The 27,755-nt window shown below is 43.3% G+C and overlaps 1 protein-coding gene across 3 annotated transcripts in view; it reads left to right on the top strand.

The window, feature by feature from the left end:
• Positions 1 to 27,755, top strand: part of tmtc1 (transmembrane O-mannosyltransferase targeting cadherins 1) — a 163,527-nt gene that overhangs the window by 48,974 nt on the left and 86,798 nt on the right. For all 3 annotated transcript variants that reach the window (XM_060903388.1, XM_060903387.1, XM_060903389.1), the window contains exons 3-4: positions 18,622 to 18,695; positions 18,799 to 18,975. In XM_060903388.1, coding sequence (XP_060759371.1) covers positions 18,622 to 18,695; positions 18,799 to 18,975 — 251 coding nt within the window. The remainder of the gene's footprint in view (positions 1 to 18,621; positions 18,696 to 18,798; positions 18,976 to 27,755) is intronic.

Genomic DNA, 27,755 nt, shown 5'->3' with positions numbered 1-27,755 from the left:
AAAGGATTGATTCTTTACTGTATTTCCGATTTCTTTATAATGATTCTGCACTGAGGCACGGAATATTATAACCATCACCTTTGTGTTGAATGTCAGCAGGAGCAAATATTTATCTCAGCTTGTCAGGTTTCTTAAAAAATAGCAATATAATATAATTAACAGTTATTCCACAAAATCAAGTTGTACGTGAGCCGATAGCCAACGAGGCGCGTAGCACCGAGTCAGCTATAATCCATGTACGACGAGATTGAGTGGAATAACCGTTTTATTCTATCCACATTCACTGGATTTTGAGAAACGGGGCATTTTTATTTTTATTTTTTTGCAAATTCGATAAATGAAAACTTTATACAAAACGTCCGACAAAAACAAACCGGCGAAATGACAGGAGCAATTTGTGAAAAATGCTATAATGATAATAATAATTCTTGAAAAATTGAAAAAAAAGATACGTTCTTACCATCAAACCATCGCATCACAACTTTATTGAAATTCATTGATAAAAATCTAATTTACAATATATATAAAACTCTTAAGAATTAAAAACAAATATTTACAAATACCAAAGGAAAAAAAAATAATTATAAAATTGAAGAACAAAACTGGAAAAGAAAAAAAAATTAAATAAAAAACTATCTAATATCAGCAATATTGGCATTGACAGTAAAATCCAATAAAAATTCATAATCATTGTTTTTAAAGAAAGCACTGCGTGAACCTCTAATGGACATTATTACTGCTTTCAAAATTTCAAAAGATAACTTGGTTCTTATGTAAGTCACTGACTACGTTTACATGCACATAGAGAGAATCGAATTTCTGCCGTTGCTCGACTGAAATCGAAGTTCAAAATGCCATGTATACACCTTAATTCGGCTGAAATTGAACCGAACTTGATTTCTCGGAATCGAGCTACACGACCTAGTTTATGCGATTTCTGCCGAGCTACTTTGTGCATGTATACCCTATCGAGCTAGTTGTCGAGCTACTTCCGGAAATGACGAGTGACGAGACCACAAGCGGGAAACACAACAGCCTCGGTCGGCATGACAACAGTAGTAGCGAGCAGCAGAAGAGGTCAGGAGGAACAAACGAAGAAGAGAAAATGGCGATGTAGAGCTCTCTGAAGTGTGGGTGGAGCACAGAGGACGGCAGGACAAAGCTTCTGGTACTAATAGGCTTTTTATTGTCAGACTTTTCAGTTTAACAGCCTACTTTTATTCACAGCCTACTTTTATTCTTGAGAGAAAAACACACACGCGCGCGCGCTGTGTTCTAGTCCCGGGATGAGCTCTCCCCTCTGCTCTCCCTCTGCCTCCTTAAATAGGGCGCGGTTACTGGGAAGACACACAAACACAGGTTAATTACTGTCAGGTGAAGTGATTCTGCCACTCACCTTCCCTGGCTCCGCCCTCCTGTCACAGACCGGCGCTTGACCACGCCCCCACTGCCACAGGCAAGCAGAAACGTGCACTTCTGGAGCAATGAGGAGACAGAGTTCATGCTCATTCAGCTTAAGGAGTTGAATATATTAAAATTCATGGACGGGAGAAAAACGCGCAATGGAGAACACGGAACTGATAACTTTGTTTATACTCTTGAATAGCTCTTCTTCATGACGACAACCGGAAGTGCACCAACACGATGGGGCGTGTAGCGCCACCTGTGGCTCGGGTGCACAATGCACCTCACACAATAGCCTGATTTCATTGTGTGCATGTAGGATTGGATTTCTCTGGCACCCTGCTGGGACCTTCAGCTTGATTACCGACAGCAGCTCGATTTGGATGTGCATGTAAACGTAGTCACTGTGTCTGCATAGCCTTGCCTGGCTTTATTTGCTAATTTCTCAGCAAGAGTTTCTTGCCGTTCTTACCATCAAATACTTTTCATTCCATATTTTAAAATTTTTTATTTTTGGGGTTTCATTTTCGAGTAGAGTTTTTATTTCGTCCTTGGTTGGTTCAGCAACATGAAAAAATAACTATATTCTTTTAGCTATTTCTGTTTGTTTTAAATACTCGATAACAAAGTGATATATCTGACTTGATGCGTGCCACCATTTTGTTTTTCTCTACTCACAGTATAGATGACTTGCAACCACGTAATCAAAAACATGCTACGTCATGAGCGTCCGCCATGATGGTGGATCTACAAATCAACTAGGACGGCAGCCGCTGAAAGCGTGTCTGTAAACAATGCTGAATTTTCTCAGTATTACCACGATTTGAACGCTTGAGCGAAGAATCGATACAAAGAGAAGATAGATATGTGTGATTTTTGACCCATATTATTTTAAAAAGTCAGACTTTTTTGAAGATAAGACGCTTCTACTGACCATCAAGTACCCAGATATCGCGTTCTATCTGGTTTGGCTGCCAAAGAATCAAGTCCGACCTTGGACGAAACGTAGCCTATTTTCTGAGTGGGTGCCCAGTCTGGATTGTTTCTATCGTATAATTTTGCTGTCGCTCCTAGGAGTGAAATGGTAATACACGTGTTAAAATTATAACAACGACCGAGTGAACCACGACAAGAGAGAACGCTCATTTTATAGCAACAAGAAATAAAAATCTTCCATGATATCATCGAGAAAGCTTTTGAATCTCACCTGAGATAAAATGATCACTGCAAACATGAGCTGTTTTGGTTTTAGTCTCTGTTCGATCAGCCCTGCCGATGTTGTTCAGCCGCGCTCGTCTCCTCTCCGTACTAAGCCTCAGAGTTTCCTCGCCCTCTTTCCGAATCACGGACGGAATTCTAAAAAATCGGAACGTGCCGTGGTCACACACACGCTAAAAGAATGCTTAAAGCAGTGGAAAAACAAAGAGAGTTGCGCACGCATGACTATGTTTTGTATGAAATGTTGCTTGATCCCGTGTTTGTATATCCACCAACATGGCTGACATCCCGGCACGGTGGTGTAGTGGTTAGCACTGTCGCCTCACAGCAAGAAGGTCCGGGTTCGAGCCCCGTGGCCGGCGAGGGCCTTTCTGTGCAGAGTTTGCATGTTCTCCCCGTGTCCGTGTGGGTTTCCTCCGGGTGCTCCGGTTTCCCCCACAGTCCAAAGACATGCAGGTTAGGTTAACTGGTGACTCTAAATTGAGCGTAGGTGTGAATGTGAGTGTGAATGGTTGTCTGTGTCTGTGTGTCAGCCCTGTGATGACCTGGCGACTTGTCCAGGGTGTACCCCGCCTTTCGCCCATAGTCAGCTGGGATAGGCTCCAGCTCGCCTGCGACCCTGTAGAACAGGATAAAGCGGCTAGAGATAATGAGATGAAACGAGATGAGATGAGGTGGCCAACATCCGGGTTTCTATTTTGCTTTGACACCACTTGCAAGTCAAGGATATGAGCTGATATCCTAGTAGTAGAGGAGCCAATCAGAGTGTGCGATTTTTCATATCCAGTGAATGTGGACAGAATAAAATATATAATATAGCCACCTATGACTTGGGATCTTATTGCTGTGTAGCTCTAAGTAAGAAAAATGTGTTGAATAATCCTCCCCACTCCTCGTTTCTCAGTCGCTGTAGCAGCACACACCTTCAGCTAAATCAAAACAGGAAGCTGTGTTGTGTTTTAAGCTTTGCGTTGTGACTCTGTTCCTGTATAACATGCTATAAGAGCACTAATTACAGGAAGTGAATTCAGGAGGTTAAGTGGAGACTCAATTCATCTTCTGCGAAATGATGCGCCATTTTGTGTCATTTCTTTTCAACCCTTTTAACGCTAAATTAACGTACCATAGCCCGCACTGACTTAAAACAAATGAGGCACTAAACAAGCGTCTCGGCTTGGGCATGTGTCGGCTATTTGAAAGATGATGATATCCACAAAAAAGTCGTCTTCTTTTTTTTTTTTCTCCCCCCGAGATTTAAATAATTAAGGTTGTGTGAACACTCGTGGGTTTTTTTTTTGCCTTTGAATATGTAAATATTAAAAAATTGACTTGGAAATTAAACATGTAATGATTCAACCGAGTCATGATTTGATTTGATTTGATTTGATTCACGATATTGGGTTCATGATTCAATTTTCCGGCAGCACGGTGGTGTAGTGGTTAGCACTGTCGTCTCACAGCAAGAAGGTCCGGGTTCGAGCCCCGTGGCCGGCGAGGGCCTTTCTGTGCGGAGTTTGCATGTTCTCCCCGTGTCCGCGTGGGTTTCCTCCGGGTGCTCCGGTTTCCCCCACAGTTTCCCCCAAAGACATGCAGGTTAGGTTAACTGGTGACTCTAAATTGAGCGTAGGTGTGAATGTGAGTGTGAATGGTTGTCTGTGTCTATGTGTCAGCCCTGTGATGACCTGGCGACTTGTCCAGGGTGTACCCCGCCTTTCGCCCGTAGTCAGCTGGGATAGGCTCCAGCTTGCCTGCGGCCCTGTAGAACAGGATAAAGCGGCTAGAGATAATGAGATGAGATGAGATTCAATTTTCCTCCAGTAATTTTGAAAAAAAATTAAATGAAGGAAAATTTTTATTACCAAAAAATGCAACATTTATTTTCCTGTTCTTTATCAACATACTTAAACATTAGTTTTGTTAAATAATTAAAAAAAAACCACCTTTGATTTAATTTTCTTAATAATCAACAATAATTATTCATCCACATTTGTAAAGTTTGAAGTAAAAGAAAAATGAAAAATTGATGACAAATAGGCCTTTTCTTAATACATTTTTATGAATATTTCTACTACCTGTTTTTCTTTTCTTCTTTATCTTTCAACAGGCTGTAAAAAGAGAGCTCTGATTTCTTGTTAAATCTATTTGTACAGCAGCTCTTTCACATTTTAGATTTTTTTTTCATGCCATTAGAACTGTGTTACTTCCACCTACTGTGAAGTCACACATATTCCTGCTATTGCACGTTATTGCTGTCTAAACAATGCTGTTACAGCAAGGAAAAACTAAGATTACACAGACTGATTAATTTTTTTTATCAATCGACATCATAAATTAGTATCGTGATTTATTGTCGTATGATACATCATTACATGCCTATTGGAAATAAATGTTTTTGTAATGGATAAAAAAATTATAACATGAAAGTTATTCTACAAACGAGCATAAGGTACGTTTTAGCAATCAAAATCAAACATTGAGATTAAAAATGCACAAATGATAGAATTGCATCGTGGCACTCTGAATCAAAGTTGAATTTCACTTCTACAATGGAAAGGGAATGTTTTATTAGAGAATTAGAGCAGTGCAGCGGCGCTTTAGTCCTTCAGTCTGTCCAGCTCTCTCACCTTCTCATCTGTACACAGCAGAGGGGAACCGTCAGGGTCTTCTCGTCTTTCAGAGAAGCCCAAACATATCAGCATTTCAAATGTTATATCTAATTTCTTTCATTCTTTCATAATTTCATTATAATTATTCTCTTCTAATTCGGCCTCGTTTTCTATCAAATTTGCTTCAGAAATGAAAGCGTTACTGTCCTGAAAACATTAAAATCGAGTTATCCAACGAGATCTTTTTGTTTATCTCTAGGCTGAGAAGAGTTTAGAGCTGCTCACTCATTGGTTAGGACTTCATTGCCGGGACAGAAGGCCAAGGCAGTGTATGTTTATGTAGGAAGTGACAGATGATTTAATTAACCAATCAGATTTTGATTTATAATGAGAGGGAGGGACCTAAAACATATCACCCTCAGCCTTCTTGAACCCCAACGTGAGCTTAACCACGAGTCGGCACCGTCAGCGCAGCAGTGAAGTCACCTTCCAGCCAGTGTAGCGTTCATCAGTAGTGTTAGCGAATGCTAATAAAGCGGTCAAGCCAGTGCTATTGAGAGCTACAGGCTAATGACCGAGAAACTATGATTTCTGACTCCAGACTCTTCTTCCACGCTGCTCGCAGCGACCTAGCAGCCTGCCGCTAATCCCTTGCAAAATCCTTTACCGTGTTGCTTTTTTGGTGTCTGGCTAAGTTTTGGCTGAGCTCAAGTCCCAGCTCTAATAGTAACGGTTTACCACTGCTACACAGATCAACTTTCATGCTAATATCGTGGTCAGTGCCATTGTAGATCACTAAACGCAATGCAGATGTTTCTACATAAACCTATTTAATGTGTGTCAGGGTGGAAAACAAATGTAGCACTTAACAAGCATCTCTCTAAGGCCATCCATATGCTGGCAATATGAAAGCTTTTATATGCACTTAGCTTTAAAGGTCCCATGGCATGAAATTTTCACTTTCTGAGGTTTTTTAACGTTAAAATGAGTTCCTCTGACCTTCTTAAGTCACCCCAGTGGCTAGAAATTTCATAATGTGTAAACCAAACTATGCCCAACATTTGAGAATGGCGCGTCAAAACGGCGCGTTGATAAACTCTTCCCTTTACTACGTCAGCAAGGGAGATGATCCCCACGCCCCCCCCCCCCCCCCCCCCTCTGGATTCCCACCCACTGTATGGATTGCCCCGCCCAGTTGTAGTGAGGAGACCATAGAGGACACAACAACATGGCATCACCTAAGCGAGCGAAACATGGAAATTGTGCTGTACATGGATGTGACAACACAGAAAAGAGTCTGTTTTTACTGCCGACGGGAGAGCCCCTGAAGATGCAGTGGCTTAATTTTATTTACTTCAATAATACGCCGTCGAGTCTACCTAAGACGGTGTATGTTTGTCGGAAGCATTTTCCTGATGAATGTTTCCACAACTTGGGACAGTACAGGGCAGGTTTTGCACATCAACTGTCACTGAAGCCTGGGTCCGTACCAAGCATCCCTGCCGCATCAGCAACAAACACCAAACAAGTAAGTGTATAACTGTTAAGTCGTTTTGCCGTGTTTTAAAATCGGTGCGTTAGCCTAGCAATGGCTACATTAGCTGTGCAGCTAACCGCTTCCTGCAGTTAGCCAGGTAATCTGCGCAACCAAACTAAAGAGCATGCAGCATGCTCTGTTAAACTGAGTTTAGTCTGGAAATTGACTGTAACTTATGAGCTTATGTTTGACTATTGCTCCGCAATGCATGTCTTCTGTTGGATAAGTGATATGTTGCTGTAGTTGCTGCTTCTATCCTCTTTGGTTATGGAGTGCGTGTTCAAGCCTAGGGTATTATACATTCATAAACTACCACTCCGAACACTCTCACTCTCTGTTCTCTGTGTCACGTTGAGTTTACGAAAGGAGTCCGAGGGAGAACGGGGTTTTGTCTTAGCAGCGTGGCTACAGGCGCTGATAGCAGCGAGTATGGCCCAATCCCAATTCTAATTTCTACCCCTACCCCTCCCCCTTCCCCTCCGCCTTCCCCTTGGCCCTTCCCCTTGAAACTGAGCTACAAGGGATAGGGCTTGAAATTCAACCCTTACGTATTGGGATAGCCCTTCAACGATCGCATACGTCATCGCGTACCTCCGTCAGCGTTTACGTTAGCAAAACGCGACCAAATGCGTCATTGGCTGCGACCAGCCGCTACAGTCAGAGCCAGGACAGAAATCTCTGCTGGCAGGGTGTGATTTGTTAACTAACACCACTGAATGGGATATCTTTGGCGCTTCGTGCACCACATCCGACAGAATGAGGTGTCAGAACACTCATGTAAACAATAAAAGTGAGAATAACAGAACAAAACATACGCAGTCAAGCAACCGAAAACAATACTCACTCCCAAAGCTTTTTAGCAGCAGCTTGGATTTCAGAAATCGCTGCTCATTCTCAGCTCGAAAGCGAATCAAGCGGCGTGTTTCCTCTGGATAACAACTTAAAACACGTAAATAATGGAGAAAATACATTTATGACAATCTTTCGCCGCGGGAACCGCCATCTTTCTGAAATCTGCATGAAATCTCGCTGAAATCCGCATGGCATTGTGGGAAATCACTCAAACCCCTTCGTTCGGAGTCAGCTCCAGGAAAATCTCCGTTTGGAGGGGTACAGAAGCCCTACCCCTTCCCCTACCCCTCCGCGTTAACTGGGATTGGGATACCCCTACCCCTTCACGTGAACGCGCAAAATGGAGGGGAAGGGCCAAGGGGTTGGTCCAAGGGGTGAAATGGGATTCGGCCTATGTGTGCGCGCAGCTTGGTCAAGCCCCTCCCCCTCCCCCCATGGCCCGCCCCCACCCTCTACCCTTCCCCGCCTCCTGCTTCTCATTAGCAAAACAACACACTGGGAAAAGCGCTGAAATGGGGCTTTCTCCCAGGAGGCTATATTTACGTGCCGAGGGTTCATTTCAAGAAAGGCTGCGGATATAACATCCGGAAGCCTCCATGAGCCCGTTTAAAGCATCAACAAACCACCATGCCATGGGACCTTTAAACTGTTTAGAAGGTGATTTAAAGCTAGACTGCCTTTCAGATTTTTCAACTGTAGGTCATAAAAAGAATTTTCCCCGACATCCAATTATTTTTGTTTAGTGGACCGAAAGCTACTGAGTTCAAATCACAGACTTCCAATTTTATTAGTTTTTTTTTTTTTTGAATAGAACAATTAATGAATTTAGAGCCACATGGCCCTAAATTCTCCGCTACTTTTTCCTGCTTCACCATGACCCAATACAAGATACTACATCATGCATCATCACGTGGTGGGCTTTCCCCGTTCATGCAAGGCATTGTGGGATACAAATTTGAAACAGGAGAGAAAAATGGAGGATGTGAGTGTGCGAAATGTGAAACGTGAAAGACCGACTACAGTAACGGAAAGCGAGAAGAAAAGACGTTATGTTATATACGAAGGAAAGGAAACGCAGGAAATATCAAACTAATAAATGTCGGCGCTCAGCGAGCACCTCGGTGTGATCAGCTGTTCATTTAGTGACAGAATGATGGAACTGTCAGTGCACGCTCAAAAGTAAACCTACGCATGCGCACACACACGGACTTCCTCTGTCTGCTTGACTGTGCGAAACGAGCAATTTCATGCACATTATTTGCTTTAATCCTGTCATTAAGTAACTTCCCAGCCACAGAATGACCTGATATTTTTTAGAGATATTACAGAAATAAACATATATCACAATGACTAAATTTCACAGGGAACTAAATTTCACCGATTTTATGAAATCGAAAGGCTGTCTAGCTTTCACTGTATCTCCTTGATATAACAATGCCACAATATTCAGTGATGTTTTTAATTAATCATCTTTAAATCTGGAGTTTGCATGTTCTCCCCGTGTCCACGTGGGTTTCCTCCGGGTGCTCCGATTTCCCCCACAGTCCAAAGACATGCAGGTTAGGTTAACTGGTGACTCTAAATTGAGCGTAGGTGTGAATGTGAGTGTGAATGGTTGTCTGTGTCTATGTGTCAGCCCTGTGATGACCTGGCGACTTGTCCAGGGTGTACCCCGCCTTTCACCCGTAGTTAACTGGGATAGGCTCCAGCTTGCCTGCGACCCTGTAGAACAGGATAAAGCGGCTAGAGATAATGAGAGATCTTCAAATCCACCATCCAGCTGAGTTTTCTGGATTGCCTCTGCCACCAAGCAGTTCCCGACTACCCTGCTGACTACATAATCAGACCCTCCCCTCCACACTTCTTAAACTTCAAACTGTGGAAATGCTAACTTTTCTGGTCTGGAAGATTAAATCTCATCTCATTATCTGTAGCCGCTTTATCCTGTTCTACAGGGTCGCAGGCAAGTTGGAGCCTATCCCAGCTGACTACGGGCAAAAGGCGGGGTACACCCTGGACAAGTCGCCAGGTCATCACAGGGCTGACACATAGACACAGACAACCCTTCACACTCACATTCACACCTACGGTCAATTTAGAGTCACCAGTTAACCTAACCTGCATGTCTTTGGACTGTGGAGGAAACCGGAGCACCCGGAGGAAACCCACGCGGACACGGGAAGAACATGCAAACTCCGCAGAGAAAGGCCCTCGCCGGCCGCTGGGCTTGAACCCAGAACCTTCTTGCTGTGAGGCGACAGCGCTAACCACTACACCACCGTGCCGCCTAAGATTAAATCTGTTACGAGTTTTTTTTTTTAAATGCTTAATCACAAGCAGGGGAATCACTATCGCACACAGCTACTGTTAAGGGTTTGTGAACATTTTGAATTCTCGTTGTCAGGATTGCAGGATTATTTGTTCAAATGTGTATATTTTTTGCTTTTCAATATGTAAACATTATGAACAAATGGAATAACGGAATAAAGGATAATGGAAAAAATGCCATTATTTTACAAAAAAAAAAATCATAATATAGGCTGTGTGTGTGCTGGTACTGAGTGTGTGTATTGTGTGAATCACATGTATAGAAGGCAGGGCAGGAATTTCATGAGGGCCATGGCCCTCGTGCCCTCTCAATTTGGCCTTGTGCCCTTGGAAAAAAATATCTGCCGTAAGGCCACAGTGGCCTTGACGCCCTGCGGTTTTGTAGTCTGCCTCGTGACTGCCAATAGGCTTTAACATCTCTTGCGTCTATTGAAAAAAAATTCGTCTTTTGATGACATTCTGGATTCTTATTGGGCAACTCAACAGTGGTGGATCGGACTTGAGCCTGGCATGAACCGCTCTGACGTGCTATAATGACACCAATCTATCACCAGCCAACCAGGAGACTTAATCAAACGCATCTCCCGCCCACTCGTGTCCGCGTCTGAGACGTTGAATTTTCACAGAAGGAGGGAAGAAGTTGACTGAGGTAAGACTGTGTGATAAATTAACGAACGAATAAGATAGGAATTTCAACATATAGGGCTTAAGTTTGTTACCGTTAAATAAGCATTGCTTGTACAGTAACGTTATGTCGTTACAACGTTGACCCACTTTTAACGTGCCGAGTACCGACTGTAGCTTTTAACAAATGCTAATTAGCTTGCTGTTAAGTTTTTCCTTTGTCGAGCTTTAAAGGGATAGTTCGGGATTTTTGACATGAATCTGTATGGCATCCCCATCAATAGTGTCGTGCAAATACACTGACTTACCCCTGACAGCATCCTGTGAGTCCAGTTCTTGTCCACTTTTGGTCCAGACGAAAGTAGTCCAGCAAGTTTGTTGGGGTCACGAAAGTAAAACGTTTTTCGTCTCAAAACAGTACGTGTTCAAAAGAGTGATATATTTGCATCACAAAACCGTTGCCAAATAAAAAGTCAGACCTCAAAATCGCTTGGCACTATTTTCTCTCCCTTCTTATCACTGCGCGCTGCCGGCTTCATCCAGCTGCGGCTCCAGCTTCAAGGATAAGCTGGAGCCGCATAAGTAGGAGTCCCGGCGGGTGGTTTGTATTCGATTCGTTTATATCCCGACCTCGTCAGCTGTCACATTTATGTTCATGGACCCGGTAAGCTGGTAAATAATATTTATTTATTTTTTTCTTTACCAAATTCTAACAGAAAACGAGAGCGCCCGAAAGGGAAAACCGAGCCAAGCCGCCTCACGGCTGTAATGCAGATTGCTTTCCTCCTCAGTATACAAGTGCGCTTCCATGGCAGGGAAAAAGAAACTACCACTGCTGCCTATGTAGTGCCCTATTTATACAAATAGGAGTCATTCAGGATTCAGCCATGACACGGAGCAAAAACATGGCTGAATCCTGAATGACTCCTATTTGTATAAATAGGGCACTACATAGGCAGCAGTGGTAGTTTCTTTTTCCCTGCCATGGAAGCGCACTTGTATACTGAGGAGGAAAGCAATTTGCATTACAGCCATGAGGCGGCTCGGCTCGGTTTTCCCTTTCGGGCGCTCTCGTTTTCTGTTAGAATTTGGGAAAGAAAAAAATAAATAAATATTATTTACCAGCTTACTGGGTCCATGAACATAAATGTGACAGCTGACGAGGTCGGGATATAAACGAATCGAATACAAACCACCCGCCGGGACTCCTACTTATGCGGCTCCAGCTTATCCTTGAAGCTGGAGCCGCAGCTGGATGAAGCCGGCAGCGCGCAGTGATAAGAAGGGAGAGAAAATAGTGCCAAGCGATTTCGAGGTCTGACTTTTTATTTGGCAACGGTTTTGTGATGCAAATATATCACTCTTTTGAACACGTACTGTTTTGAGACGAAAAACGTTTTACTTTCGTGACCCCAACAAACTTGCCGGACTACTTTCGTCTGGACCAAAACTGGACAAGAACTGGACTCACAGGATGCTGTCGGGGGTAAGTCAGTGTATTTGCACGACACTATTGATGGGGATGCCATACAGATTCATGTCAAAAATCCCAAACTATCCCTTTAAGCATAAGGTCATGGATGTTCCTACTGCTTGTTCGTGCCGTAATATGATACGTGATATGTGCTGTTGTCTGTTCATAACCACTTTTTTAATCTATGCAGTTAGCATTGTTTTGTTACTAGTATTGTATGTTTCTTTTTGCTGTTTAACCGAAGTGTAACTGCTGCCATCTTGACGAGTTCACCATCGCAAGAGATTTTATCTCGTTGTTTTCGGCATCATTACAACATTAACATTTACTTTTATTCATTTTCATATACATTCTAGTACATGTTCCATTTCCAGTCAAACATTTTGATGTACTCCAGGCTCAATTTTGATTAATCAGAAATCTGCGTAGTAGTACAGTCTGAAGATGCTCTTGCACATTCGGTGTCAATTGAACAAAAATTATGGGAGGATACACTACTGTTCAAAAGTTTGGGGTCACTTTGAAATGTCCTTATTTTTGAAAGAAAAGCACTGTTCTTTTCAATGAAGATCACTTTAAACTAATCAGAAATCCACTCTATACATTGCTAATGTGGTAAATGACTATTCTAGCTGCAAATGTCTGGTTTTTGGTGCAATATCTCCATAGGTGTATAGAGGCCCATTTCCAGCAACTATCACTCCAGTGTTCTAATGGTACAATGTGTTTGCTCATTGCCTCAGAAGGCTAATGGATGATTAGAAAACCCTTGTACAATCATGTTAGCACAGCTGAAAACAGTTTAGCTCTTTAGGCTACATCCACACGACAACGGCAACGAGATGTTATTTAAAAAAATATCGCGTCCAAATGGGCAACAATCAGTAAAATATCAGGTCCATATGGCAACGCAACGCTTGCTGAAAACGATGCAATACACATGCCACACCTCTAGGGGTGCTGTAGGACGGTCCCTTCGGAGACACCAGAACAATAGAAGAAGTAAGGATGCATGCGCATAATGCGCGAGACTTCATATTAGCCACAAAGTCAGGAAAATCTGTTCGTAAAATTACATTATAATGACCAAATACAATGAAAAGTATTTTTCCAGTCTCACCTGTGAAAGGTAATCCCATGTGATCTCGTTTGGACGGCAAACCTGTTGGTACAGTTAAACGCAGCTAATCTTTATTCTCCGCTTTGACCTCTCCAATATGGCGGCGAGGATGACGTATGATTCTACGTGGAAGGCGGCGTCTTTAATGGTCCGGAATAAATTGAATACTACATGTTGATGGATTAATTTGTTTCTCACCTGTGAAAGGTAATCCCATGTGATCTCGTTTGGACGGTAAACCTGTTGGTACAGTTAAAGGCAGCACATGAATCTTTATTCTCCGCTTTGACCTCTCCAATATGGCGGCGAGGATGACGTATGATTCTACGCGGAAGGTGGCGTCTTTAATGGTCCGGAATAAATTGGATTAATTTGCTCCTCTACGCCCTTTTTGAGGAATGTATTGTCGGACTTAAATCAACATCTGAAGAGGTGAGATCGCTCCTTTTTTTCCCTATTTTTGCTGGCGGGATTGCACCATTACACAATACATATTCACAGTGAAAATATTTTGTAAGCACGTTTCATGAACCAAGTTACAGGATTTGTTGACAAATCGCATCGCAATGAGAAGATCATTGGCACGACTGGTGTTAAGAATCAGACCATTTCATAAATGAATATTTTGCTGTAGAGCTGCAGTGTTTGTACAATTGCATGTTTTTGCTTCACTATTACTGTCACTATTCTGCTTCTTGCATTACTACTGTGAACTAACACTGAGCATAATAATAATAATAATAATAATAATATCCAAGCTCGTGTTTCACTCTCACTAGTGCTCTGTAAGGCTTTTTCCTGGTGATATTCGTTACACTTCTACCCGGCGTGAAGCACTCACAGTCATGTGGTTGTGACGTCATCGTAAACAAATCCGTTCTACTCATCCAGACGACTTCACAACGGCAACGTTGCCAGATCTTTCCACTCTGGAACCCATTCTCAAAAAGATTGCGTTTTGGGCACCCAAAACGCCGGTGCCGTGTGGACGCCAGGCCTAAACGATAAGCAATTGTATCGGAGTCACCTGAATCTGTTGCCGTGTGGACAGGGCCTTAGAGAAGCTATAAAACTGACCTTCCTTTGAGCAGATTGAGTTTCTGGAGCATCACATTTGTGGGGTCGATTAAATGCTCAAAATGGCCAGAAAAATATCTTGACTATATTTTCTATTCATTTTACAACTTATGGTGGTAAATAAAAGTGTGACTTTTCATGGAAAACACAAAATTGTCTGGGTGACCCCAAACTTTTGAACGGTAGTGTATAGGTTTAATAAGTTTTACAATTTTTGAAGTGAGTGATGGATTGATAAATTTAGATGTGTTCAATATTTTCTTATCTTCAGACATAATAGTGTAGATGTTTTTTTTACCTGCTTGATAGTTTCGACTGAGACTCCAGTCTTCCTCAGAAGAGTCATTAGTCATTAAATTAAATTAATTATAGACGTGAACTTAAAATCATTGTTTTATTTTATGGCCTTGGTGCCCTGGCTTTTGGCTTTCGTGCCCTCAAAAAATTGACAGCACAAAAGGCCAAGTGGCGTTTATGGCATAAGAACATTCGCCATTCAGTTTGAAGTTAAAGACTCATCTGCTTGTTTTTTTTTTTTCATGTTCATATTAACACACATCTTGATCACTCTTCCGTCGCGCCATGCAGCTGAACATCAGGCCAACTGATGACAAGAAACTGATCAAACGCCGAAACGGACATTATTTCTAATGCTTGAAGTCTTCCTGTTAAGCTTGTGGGTGTGTGAGAAATTTCTTTAAGGTCATCGGCTGGAGGAGAAACAAGGTGCTGGTTCTATGCTGAGCACAGTGTGTACGCAGCAGCGTGTGGCGCGTTTCCCTCAGTGGGGTGTGTGTGTGTGTGTGTGTGTGTGTGTGTGCTTGTGGAATCCAGACTGAAAGTGGGGGATGGGTTCCCGAGCCCTCCAGATGTTGGGAGCGGAGAGGATTTTGAATGTTCGTCTCTGTAACAGAGATGGAAATGAAAATATGAAGAGAACTTTGACTGGGGCGAGAGACTAAAGAAAATACTGAGAGAGCGAGAGAGAAAGATGAAAAGGGATGCAGATGACAAGAATCCGACAGGGATTTTCTTTCTCTTGCCCTTTCTGGGTTCATCGTCATGCACATCAGTCAGAGTTCTTCTAAAGAGAAAGATTAAAAGCAGTCGCAGTTCTCTCCGTTCTCATCCTTCATCCACACTTTCTTTCCACCTTCTGCAGATCGACATGCTGCATGCAACCAAGCGTACTTATAAACACGAACAAAAAAAAGTATGTTTTTGTTAATAGAAACAAAGATCTGAAAAAAATCTCATCTCATTATCTGTAGCCGCTTTATCCTTCTACAGGGTCGCAGGCAAGCTGGAGCCTATCCCAGCTGACTACGGGCGAAAGGCGGGGTACACCCTGGACAAGTCGTCAGGTCATCACAGGGCTGACACATAGACACAGACAACCATTCACACTCACATTCACACCTACGGTCAATTTAGAGTCACCAGTTAACCTAACCTGCATGTCTTTGGACTGTGGGGGAAACCGGAGCACCCGGAGGAAACCCACGCGGCACGCGGACACGGGGAGAACATGCAAACTCTGCACAGAAAGGCCCTCGCCGGCCACGGGGCTCGAACCCAGGACCTTCTTGCTGTGAGGCGATAGCGCTAACCACTACACCACCGTGCCGCCTCTGAAAAAAATGATAAAGGAAAAAAGTATTTGGACACTTTATTAAAAATATGTAAAAGTTGCATAAAAATAAATCAAGTTCTTGATCGAAGTGATGCAAAAAAAAAGGGTTCTCAATCAGTGTCGTTGTAGAAGACGTTGCTGTTACAGGTAAAAAAAATTTCAACCTAGGTAATTTTTATTCCCCGCTGGCTGAAAGGCCCAAAGAGGGATTATGTCGTTGCGATTTCCGTCCATCCGTCCATCCCGGGATGGGCGCCGCTCACCTTCTGAAATCAACTCCTCTCACGATGTTTGGAGGAATTTCACGAAACTTGGCAGGATTCTTTGTTAAATGTCAGTAATACGCATATTGTAATTTCGTTAAATTGGGTCACATTTTACCAGAGTTACAGCCCTTGATTGACAAAATTATACTTTGACAATTTCATGAGAGTGCGTTTTCCTTCTGAAATCAACTCCTCTCACGATTTTTGGAGGAATTTCACCAAACTTGGCAAGAAGCCTCGTTATATGTCGGTAGTACGCAGATTATTTTGTTCAATTCGGTCGCATTTTACCAGAGTTACAGCCCTTGATTAACAAAATTATACTTTGATAATTTCATGAGTGTGTGGTTTCCTTCTGAAATCAACTCCTCTCACAATTTTTGGACGAATTTCTCGAAGCTTGGTAAAAGGCCTTGTTATATGACGGTAATACGCAGATTGCGATTTAATTTCGTTTGTGAAAATTTTCCCAGAGTTTTGACCCTTCATTAAATAACTTGTACTTTGACAATTTCATGAGGGTGTACGTTCTTCTGAAATCAACTCCTCTCACAATTTGTGGAGGAATTTCACCAAACTTGGTAAAAGGCTTTGTTATATGTCGGTAGTACGCAGATTGTTATTTTGTTCAATTCGGTCGCATTTTACCAGAGTTCCAGCCCTTGATTAACCCATTGATGCCTGAAACGCCTGCAAAAAAACATCTGCAAATGCCTAAGCCAGTTTTTAGAAAAGGTCCCCATCTACCTGAGGGTTTTCTGAAATAAAAATAATTAATTGAAAACGCCTATGAAAAATTCAATATCTCAGCCTCTGAAGCACATAAAGACATTATGGCTACGTTCACACTGCAGGCTGAAGTGACTCAAATCCGATCTTTTCGCCCATATGTGACCTGTATCCGATCTTTTATTGACAATATGAACGACACAGATCCGATTTTTTCAAATCCGACCCAGGCCATTTAGATATGTGGTCCTAATTCCGATTCCTATCCGCTCTTTTCATATGCGACTTCAGTCTGAACCGCCAGGTCGCATTCATCCGACTTACACGTCATCAACAAGCCACAAACGTCACTATTCTGCGCTGAAGTAGGCGGCGGGTCTCTCAAAAAAAGTTACAACAACATGGCGCATAATCACGGGCGCAGATAGAGGGGGGGACTCGTCCCACCCAGATTTAAATTCACCTCGTTCGGTCCCCCCCACTTATAGGGAGGAAAAAACGTCTATGCTGTCTTTCTTTGCATAAGGCAAACCTCACGGAAAAATCAAAAGACTAATTACCATTCGGTTTATTGAGGTGCACAGCAGTACATACATAGTTGCAACAACTCACATAAAACAAAACAAAGACTGATATTCGGTTGGTTGAGCTGCGCAGACTGCACAGGTTGCAAGCTCGAGCTTGGTTGCTATGGTTACTAACAACAAGTTTGACAGGCATATCGGAGTTGGGGTTGGTTTGCTGGCAGCTTTGTCCCTCCCAGTTCAAAAAACGTATCTGCGCCCCTGCGCATGACATCAATGCGAGGGACGCTTCGGGCTGTGAAGGTTCTGAATCTTCTCAATGGAAGGACGCAGAGGTTAGGGAGCTGATTTCCATTTGGGGGGATGCAGCTATTCAAGCTAGATTGGATGGGTCATACCGCAACCGGGCGGTTTTACTTCCGTAAACACTGGCCATGCTCACTGCGTGTGACGTCGTCATATCCTGCAATGCGCATGCGGAACACTTTTAGGTCGCTTTTCGTTCATACTGAGGATCACATACAAGTCGCATATATTTGTTAATGTGAACGACCTCACAAAAAAATCGGATTTCACAAAAAAATCGGAATTGAGCATTAAGCCTTGCAGTGTGAACGTAGCGGAAATAAGTTGCATTTAAAAGATAAAATTCTCTGCTTTTATTGGATCATGCTCATTCAGCATTAACACTAACACATTTTTATAAAAAAACAAACAAATCTGGCATGCGTCTTGAAAATAATGACAAATCAACAATGCTGCATTATGCAGCAACCAGCATTTGGGGCAATGTTGCGCGACGCAGCATCCGGCGTCAATGGGTTAACAACCTTGTACTTTCACAATTTCACCAAGGCGTGCTCGCCTTCTGAAATCAATTCCTCTCGCACTTTTTGGAGGAATTTCACAAAACTTGGCAGGATTCTTTATTATACGTCGGTAATACGCATATTGTAATTTCGTTCAGTTCAGTCGCATTTTACCAGAGTTATGGCCGAGTTGCCAGCGGGGGATATTGTGCTCTCAGAGCACTCTTGTAATATTGATTACACTGACTTCTTTTTGTATTTCACAGATATTATCATTTTTCATAAAAGACGTATTGTATTCAGCTTTGAATAAAATAATAACTAATGAATGAATGAGCAAATTTATATCCTTTTACTTTAAAGTGCCGAATTGTTAACATGCAGATGTTCCAGTGATGTGTATATTTTTGTGTGTTACAGGTGTCAGGAATTGTCGGGAGAGCAGACGTCCTGGCCTGTCTGTTGTTCCTTTTAGCCTTTCTCTCCTATATTAGGTAAGAATCTCTCCATCTTGGAAACTGTCCTTGTTCCAGATTCCACGTCTCTTAAGAGTTCTAAGTTTGGCTGCTCTGATTGATGTGTGTGTGTGTGTTTCAGGAGTGTGTCAGCATGCCCTGTGTCTGACTTCTTCCCCTCCACGGTGTCTCCGTGCTCTCTGGTGCTCTGTCTGCTCCTGGGCACCAGTGCCATGCTGGTCAAAGAGACGGGCATCACAGTGTTCGGGGTGTGTGTGCTGTACGACGGCCTGGTGCTCTGCCGCAAGCCTCTGTTCTTGTACGTGAACGCTGAGTGTGTGTTTCGCAGGTTTAGGCGTTAATGAGGTCTCCTGGAGAGGTGTTGATCTGAGCGCAGGCTGGCAGCAGCTGGGGAGAGCGTGGGTGTTCATGCTTGTCAGCAGGCACGCTGTGTGTGCTTCCTGCATCCAGGCTGGTGCTCTGACGCTCAGAGCCAGAGACGAGCAAATAAAGCGTTTATCACAGCCACACTAGCGTGATGATATTAGACTTCAGCACTCTCATCTAATACCTGTCAGGAGCTTGATAATGAAACTGTAAGGGTCGAGGAACCCATTTTTAATGCAAGGTATCACCAGTGGCATCATAAGAACAATGTGGGGCAAACACACACATTTAGCAGACGCTCTTATCCAGAGTGACGTACAGCACACCCAGAGCAGCAGGTGGGGGTTAGGTGCCTTGCTCAAGGACACTTCATCCATTCCTGCTTGTCCAGGGAATCGAACCAGCAGCCTTTTGGTCCTAAAGCTGCTCCGATTATGGCTTAGGCCATGGCTTCCCAAGACCACACACTGATAGACAGATAAGCAACTCTAATCATCATTTTTAATTTTTTTTTAAAGATTTTTTTTGGGCTTTTTTCATCTTTATTGGATAGGACAGTGTAGAGACAGGACAGGAAATGAGTAGGAGAGAGAGACGGGGAGGGATCGGGAAATGACCTCGGGTCGGAATCGAACCCGGGTCCCCGGATTTATGGTATGGCGCCTTAGCCACCTGAGCCACGACGCCCCATTTCTAATTTTTTAAAGTGTTTCACGTCTGTAATGCGCTACCGACTTTATGCCATGTTTCCTCTAAATATCAAACACGGTAAACAGAAAAGTTATGAGTCTCATCGAAACCAAAAACACACTTACACTTTTGTCATCTTTCCTTTTACGTAATTTGTATTTTGACTGGACGGTCTTTTAGCAAAGTTACGTGTAAATGTTTTTGTTGGGCTAACCAAACCTGATTATCTTCATACTCGGCTGCACGTGCTGATAAACACCAATCGATTGTAAATTAGCAATTTACAGCATTGACGGTACAGCCGATTTACATATAGTAACACCCACATAAAATGTAAAGCAGATAGAGAGCTGAAACAGTCAAAGAGCACTTCTTTAATTGGGTGAAATCTGCCAATAATGCAGCTCAGCCACTGCAGCGAATCAGCTACCACAGACGCACACTACCACTTCCTGCTGTCATAGGGTACCAGTGTTGTAGTCGAGTCACTAAACCTCGAGTCCGAGTCCAGTCTCAAGTCCCCAGTGTTCAAGTCTGAGTCAAGTTCAAGTCATTAAAGAAAATTTTGGGTCGAGTTCATGATTGATCCAAGTCGAGTCCAAGACTCCAACCGCACCATTTGACGGTGGCTGTTTCAGCGTTATTAACATTAGTTTGTTCCTGAACATGGCGTATGAACAGGTGAATGTGCGTCTCTTTAACAGGGAGTGTGAAGTATTCTGTCAGAGATGATTGGGAGACGGATGTAAGTGCAGAAGGTGTGTTTATTAATACAAGTGAAGACGGTAAACAATCCAGAATGTCAGGCAAAATCGTAAAACGGCGAAACAAGCGATAGGTCGAGCGAGGCACAAGCAGGCTATCGTAGACTCAGCAGAATCAAAGACGAGAAACGGGAAATCAGGAAACCAAACAAGGAAATAAGGCTCGGTAACGTGTCAGCAACGCAACTCAATACTTCGCAAAGTAAGTGGGTTTTCACAGTTTTTATATCGGCGCGCTGATTGCGCCTTCATCCTGCGCAGGTGCGAGTCGTTTACGGCGCGCGTGAGAGTCCACTTGGCGCACGCGCTGTCCGGAGCACGCCCGAGAGTCTATCTGATGCACGCACCAAGGGGCGCAGGTGTGACGCTCTTGCATGAAATTAGTACAAAATTAATGTAGATATAAATATCTTATGCTAAATTATTATGGCATGTTACAAAAAAATACAGAAAAAATCCGAGTCTCCAATTTATGAGTCGGAATGCAGTTAATGTTTGAGTCTGAGTCCTCAGTGCTCAAGTCCAAGTCGAGTCACGAGTCCTTAAAATTAGGGCACGAGTTGGACTCGAGTACTACAAGCCTGTAGGGTACCATTACTTTTGTCTAAATTATACAGCTAGTCTTGGGCGGCACGGTGGTGTAGTGGTTAGCGCTGTCGCCTCACAGCAAGAAGGTCCGGGTTCGAGCCCTGTGGCCGGCGAGGGCCTTTCTGTGTGGAGTTTGCATGTTCTCCCCGTGTCCGCGTGGGTTTCCTCCGGGTGCTCCGGTTTCCCCCACAGTTTCCCCCAAAGACATCCAGGTTAGGTTAACTGGTGACTCTAAATTGACCGTAGGTGTGAATGCGAGTGTGAATGGTTGTCTGTGTCTATGTGTCAGCCCTGTGATGACCTGGCGACTTGTCCAGGGTGTACCCCGCCTTTCGCCCGTAGTCAGCTGGGATAGGCTCCAGCTTGCCTGCGACCCTGTAGAACAGGATAAAGCGGCTACAGATAATGAGATGAGATGAGATACAGCTAGTCTTATTTGGACATGTACAGAGGAGAGATCCGGGGTATATTGGGAATAGAATGCTGGAAATGGAGTTGCCAGGTAGATCAAAAAGATGAGATACCTGGATGTGGTGAAGGAGGACATGAGGACGGTTGGTGCTACAGAAGAAGATACGGAGGGACGTTATCCACTGTGGCGACCCCTAACGGGAACAGCCGAAGAAGAAGATGATACAGCTAGTCTTATTTGTCATAATCGATGGATTTGGATTGCTCCCCCCAAGTCATTAATAAGAACTGACTCATCTCGTCTCATCTCATTATCTCTAGCCGCTTTATCCTGTTCTACAGGGTCGCAGGCAAGCTGGAGCCTATCCCAGCTGACTACGGGCGAAAGGCGGGGTAAGAACTGACTGAATAAAAGATTTACAAATGACAAATAACGTTTGTTCATATCCAGGTTGAAAAACAAGGCCTGGTGTGTGTTTCGTTTCTCTGCTATCTACTAACTGAGCGCTCAGCCCTGTTTGGATTACATTTAGACCGGCTGCCTGTTCCGGAGTACACAACCTTTTGTAAGACATCATCCTTTTGCACTCCTTTTAAAAAGTGACCATCAGTCACGGTGAAGTCACAGACATTACGTCCTTCCAGGAACAGGCTGAAATGTTTATGCAGGATTCCAGTGAAGGGCTCAGCAAAGCAATCGGACACATGCTTTCAATCCTCTTCCTGCTTGCAGGAGCTATAAATTACCATACACCGTCCGTCAAATTGAAAGGCGGACAGTGCAGGCAGTTTCATCCTTTCATGGGCAGAGAGCAAATAGAGGAAGTGAGACAAAAGGACTAGGGGTGCGTGAGGGCTTGAGGAATTGAGTTTCTTTTTCCGAGGACTGAATATTCAATGTCAAACACGTACCACTTGCTTACAGTTTGGACCCTCTATTACATCATCTATCCAAACAAATTATTCTCCTCACAGACATGCTGGCGTTTTGAAAATTCATCCTACTTAATAGCAGCCAAGAGAAGTGTACACATCTGCCTCCGAAGCATAATAAAGTCCTAAAGCTGTCGTTAGAGAGTCCGTGCTCGTTCTCGGCTTTTTCTTAGTCGACAAAGTACCTGAATTTTGGCACCGAGAACTGGAGCTGTGCTCTGGGGCGTCTGAAAGATTCATGAATCGGGCCCCTGAACAGCTTTTCTTCTTCCAGACAGTTTTTGTTCCATAAGAATTAACAAGTCCACCCCCTTTACAGTCCCTCTGACTCAAATCGATTTGCTAGCCTACGGGGCAAGTAACAGCTCCAGTGGGCCGCGTAGGCTTATGCTTCGTTGCTTGTAAACCCTGAGTGGAATAAAAATAGCAGCCAACATAATATTATATACAACTGTAAGTATGATGAGTTAGTTCGCTATGTTAGAACATTAAGTACGTTCATACAGCCACAAATGACGATGTATAGTGGTGCTTGAAAGTTTGTGAACCCTTTAGAATTTTCTATATTTCTGCCTAAATGTGACCAAAAACAGCATCAGATTTTCACAAAAGTCCTAAAAGTAGATAAAGAGAACCCAGTTAAACAAATGAGACAAAAATATTATACTTGGTCATTTATTTATTGAGGAAAATGATCCAATATTACGTATCTGTGAGTGGCAAAAGTATGTGAACCTTTGCTTTCAGTATCTGGTGTGACCCCCTTGTGCAGCAATAACTGCAACTAAACGTTTGCGGTAACTGTTGATCAGTCCTGCACACCGGCTTGGAGGAATTTTAGCCCGTTCCTCCGTACAGAACAGCTTCAACTCTGGGATGTTGGTGGGTTTCCTCACATGAACTGCTCGCTTCAGGTCCTTCCACAACATTTTGATTAGATTAAGGTCAGGACTTTGACTTGGCCATTCCAAAACATTAACTTTATTCTTCTTTAACCATTCTTTGGTAGAACGACTTGTGTGTTTAGGGTTGTTGTCTTGCTGCATGACCCACCTTCTCTTGAGATTCAGTTCATGGATAGATGTCCTGACATTTTCTTTTAGAATTTGCTGGTATAATTCAGAATTTATTGTTCCATCAACGATGGCAAGCCGTCCTGGCCCGGATGCAGCAAAACAGGCCCAAACCATGATACTACCACCACCATGTTTCACAGATGGGATAAGGTTCTTATGCTGGAATGCAGTGTTTTCCTTTCTCCAAACATAACGCTTCTCATTTAAACCAAAAAGTTCTATTTTGGTCTCATCTGTCTACAAATTATTTTTCCAATATCCTTCTGGCTTGTCCACGTGATCTTTAGCAAACTGCAGACAAGCAGCAATGTTCTTTTTGGAGAGCAGTGGCTTTCTCCTTGCAGCCCTGCCATGCAAACCATTGTTGTTCAGTGTTCTCCTGATGGTGGACTCATGAACATTAACATTAGCCAATGTGAGAGAGGCCTTCAGTTGCTTAGAAGTTACCCTGGGGTCCTTTGTTACCTCGCTGACTATTACACGCCTTGCTCTTGGAGTGATCTTTGTTGGTCGACCACTCCTGGGGAGGGTAACAATGGTCTTGAATTTCCTCCATTTGTACACAATCTGTCTGACTGTGGATTGGTGGAGTCCAAACTCTTTAGAGATGGTTTTGTAACCTTTTCCAGCCTGATGAGCATCAACAATGCTTTTTCTGAGGTCCTCAGAAATCTCCTTTGTTCATGCCATGATACACTTCCACAAACATGTGTTGTGAAGCTCAGACTTTGATAGATCCCTGTTCTTTAAATAAAACAGGGTGCCCACTCACACCTAATTGTCATCCTATTGATTGAAAACACCTGACTCTAATTTCACCTTCAAATTAACTGCTAATCCTAGAGGTTCACATACTTTTGCCACTCACAGATATGTAATATTGGATCATTTTCCTCAATAAATAAATGACCAAGTATAATATTTTTGTCTCATTTGTTTAACTGGGTTCTCTTTATCTACTTTTAGGACTTGTGTGAAAATCTGATGATGTTTTAAGTCATGTTTATGCAGAAATATAGAAAATTCGAAAGGGTTCACAAACTTTCAAGCACCACTGTAGTTAAACCATATGCTCCATCCATCCGGCCATCCTTCATCATCCACCCATTCATATATCCCAAAAATGATATACTCCATCCATCCATTCACATATCCCCAAAAATTATCTACTCCATCCATCCATCCATCCATCCATCCATCCATCCATCCATCCATCATTAATCCATTCATATATCCCAAAAATTATATACTCTATCCATCCATCAACATATTACCCACCTGCTCAATCACCTGTTAAAAATGAGCACTCAATTGCTCATATCCAGTGAATGTGAATAGAATAATTAACAATTATTCACTGAGCCTGAGGTGGATAATTGTTTTAGTATAAATTCTCAGGTGATTATTTAAAAAAAAATCATTTATTTCAAACTTCAAAAATGACATTCAAATGTAATAACGGTGCAGCACGGACGTGTCATTTTCTACACCGACTTACATAAAATACTTTGTTTTGAAATCGATAAAATAAATCACAATCCCACCGTACCTTTGAATAGTTTTAGACCAAACTTGGTAGCATCTTTAGTGCTTTTAGAAACAGCATTTTCTTTCCTCATTTGTAATTCTTCCTCACTTACAGTGACGAAGTGATTGACCGCCATTTTTCTGAGTCACTCGAGGTGATTATCGAGAAATAGTCCGAGTTTCTCGACCAATCAGTAAGTGTGATTTTCTCTAATCACCTGCGTATTTATACTAATAAATCTTATTATCCCCCGCCACGACGTGCACAGGGGGATATCAGAATGGAGTTTGTCCGTCCAAGTTTTCTCAGAAACTACATAAGTTACATCAGTAAAACTTTGCGTGCTCATGCGACTGAAAAAAGCTGGGTAGCATTTTATGAAGGTGTCATGGCACTTACGACATCATAAGTCAATATTAAAGCAATGGGTTTATAAGGTCATAAGTGTTAAGACGTCTTCATAAAATGCTCGAGGTGGGGGATAGTGATGACCGTGTCTTGTTGATCATTGCTATGGCGTGGATGTCAGGACCAATGGGCTGTGATTTATGAGTCATTTAGGTGTGACTATATTTATAATAGGCACAGAACTGACTAGAAGGGCATTCGGTCAAGTGCAAACCTCCACCAAGCCACACATTCGGATTTGCATCAAAATCTAACCGATTGTTCTTTGGGCGAGGGCTCACCTTTCCTCAGAAATTCATCAAAATCTGTTCACCAGGTTTTCAGTTATGTTGGGAGTGGACAAACAAATGGAGGTGAAAATATAACCTCCTTCAATTGAGGTATTTCACCTGACGTCACAGGGTCACGTGACGCCCCGGTGTCTGCCATTTTGAAGGTCAAGCTAGCTAATGTCAACAACATAGTAGCTAGTATGTTACTGTAGCAATGTTTACGTTCAGTCATTTGGATGACTGTTAAAACCTTTCAGTCTCAAGTTTTTCCTTTACTGTATTTACTAGTTTACTGTAATTATGATCCGGCAGCTATTTACACCGGATCCAGTGTAAATAGCTGCCGGAGCCAACGTCCGAGGTTCTGGAGCGCGCGCCGGCTTGCTCCCCCTCAAATTAAGCAGCGCGCTCCGGCTTGCTCCTGGAGTGCTCCGGCCGAGGTTCCGGAGCGCGCTCCGGCTTGCTCCCCCTCAAATTAAGCAGCACGCTCCGGCTTGCTCCCGGAGTGCTCCGGCCGAGGTTCCGGAGTGCGCTCTGGCTTGCTCCCCCTCAAATTAAGCAGCGCGCTCCGGCTTGCTCCCCCTCAAATTAAGCAGCACGCTCCGGATTGCTCCCTGAGTGCTCCGGCCGAGGTTCCGGAGCGCGCTCCGGCTTGCTCCCCCTCAAATTAAGCAGCACGCTCCGGCTTGCTCCCTGAGTGCTCCGGCCAAGGTTCCGGAGCGCGCTCCGGCTTGCTCCCCCTCAAATTAAGCAGCACGCTCCGGCTTGCTCCCGGAGTGGTCCGGCCGAGGTTCCGGAGTGCGCTCTGGCTTGCTCCCCCTCAAATTAAGCAGCGCGCTCCGGCTTACTCCCAGAGCAAGCCGGAGCGTGCTGCTTAATTTGAGGGGGAGCAAGCCGGAGCGTGCTCCGGCAGCTATTTACACTGGATCCAGTGTAAATAGCTACCGGATCATAATTACAGTAAACTAGTAAATACAGTAAAGGAAAAACTTGAAACTGAAAGGTTTTAACAGTCATCCAAATGACTGAACATAAACATTGCTACAGTAACATACTAGCTACTATGTTGTTGACATTAGCTAGTGCTAACAGCTAGCTGCTAGTACACTGCTACAACACAGACACCGACCCTAATAATACAGTTCTTGGTCATTGCCTGGTAACAGCAAATTTATAACGGGCCATGTCTCAACAGACTAAGAAATTATTTCAGTGACATTTAATAACATTTTGTTTATCCTGAGGACCGAAAGTAAATGAAAATGTGAACAAACCTTAGCTGTAATAAGATGGCGACCACCGGCTCCAGGGACGACCCGCTGATGTAGGCATGTTACCCAGCCTGACACAAAATATTTGTAGGCATCCAAACTCTTATACGCTTTCAGATCAATACCTGTGTATGGCGATGGGTTTTTAACGACATAGGTATACAGATCATGTGGGCCGAAGTCAGGTAAAGACGAGGGCTTCGTGTACTTCCGTACGTCAGTGAACAATCCTGGTGGAAGCAGGTAAACGTCGTTCTCTAAGCCTGCTAACCTCAATTTTTGCAAATACCTCTCCCTCTGCTCACCCTGTAAATGCCCTACGTCGCTGGATAGTGAAGGTGTTTTCTGCATCTCGCTCCTTTTTCTTTTATGTTTTTCGTTTGTCGCCTTTCCTCGCATTCAAACCGATTCGAGCCGTGACATCCAAAATGGCAGCCTAACGATGCATCACATGACTTGGTCACGTGGGTGAAAAACCTCAATACAGTTGGTGGAGGTACCAAAGTTGGTGAAAGTAATAAGACGCAGGACTTTTAACTCCTGACCATTCAGCAACAAATTCCTGCTTTCAAGCTTCCTCAAAAATTCCACCCCGGACAAGTTTAAATATTTAACACTGGTTAAAAGAAATATGTTTTGAGGCACTTTGACCAAGCCTCATGCCTGTCATTAGTTTCTTTGATGTCCTTGATGGTTATTGGCTCTAAGTGAACAAATTACAGCGAGAGTGCGCGCAGATAGAAGATGCACGAAGCAGTTCCAGCTCATCTC

The sequence above is a fragment of the Neoarius graeffei genome, chromosome 21 (assembly GCF_027579695.1).
Source record: "Neoarius graeffei isolate fNeoGra1 chromosome 21, fNeoGra1.pri, whole genome shotgun sequence".
In the NCBI taxonomy this organism is placed as follows: domain Eukaryota; kingdom Metazoa; phylum Chordata; class Actinopteri; order Siluriformes; family Ariidae; genus Neoarius; species Neoarius graeffei.
Note: the sequence above shows the minus strand (reverse complement) of the source record. Positions and strands in the feature narration are given on the sequence as shown.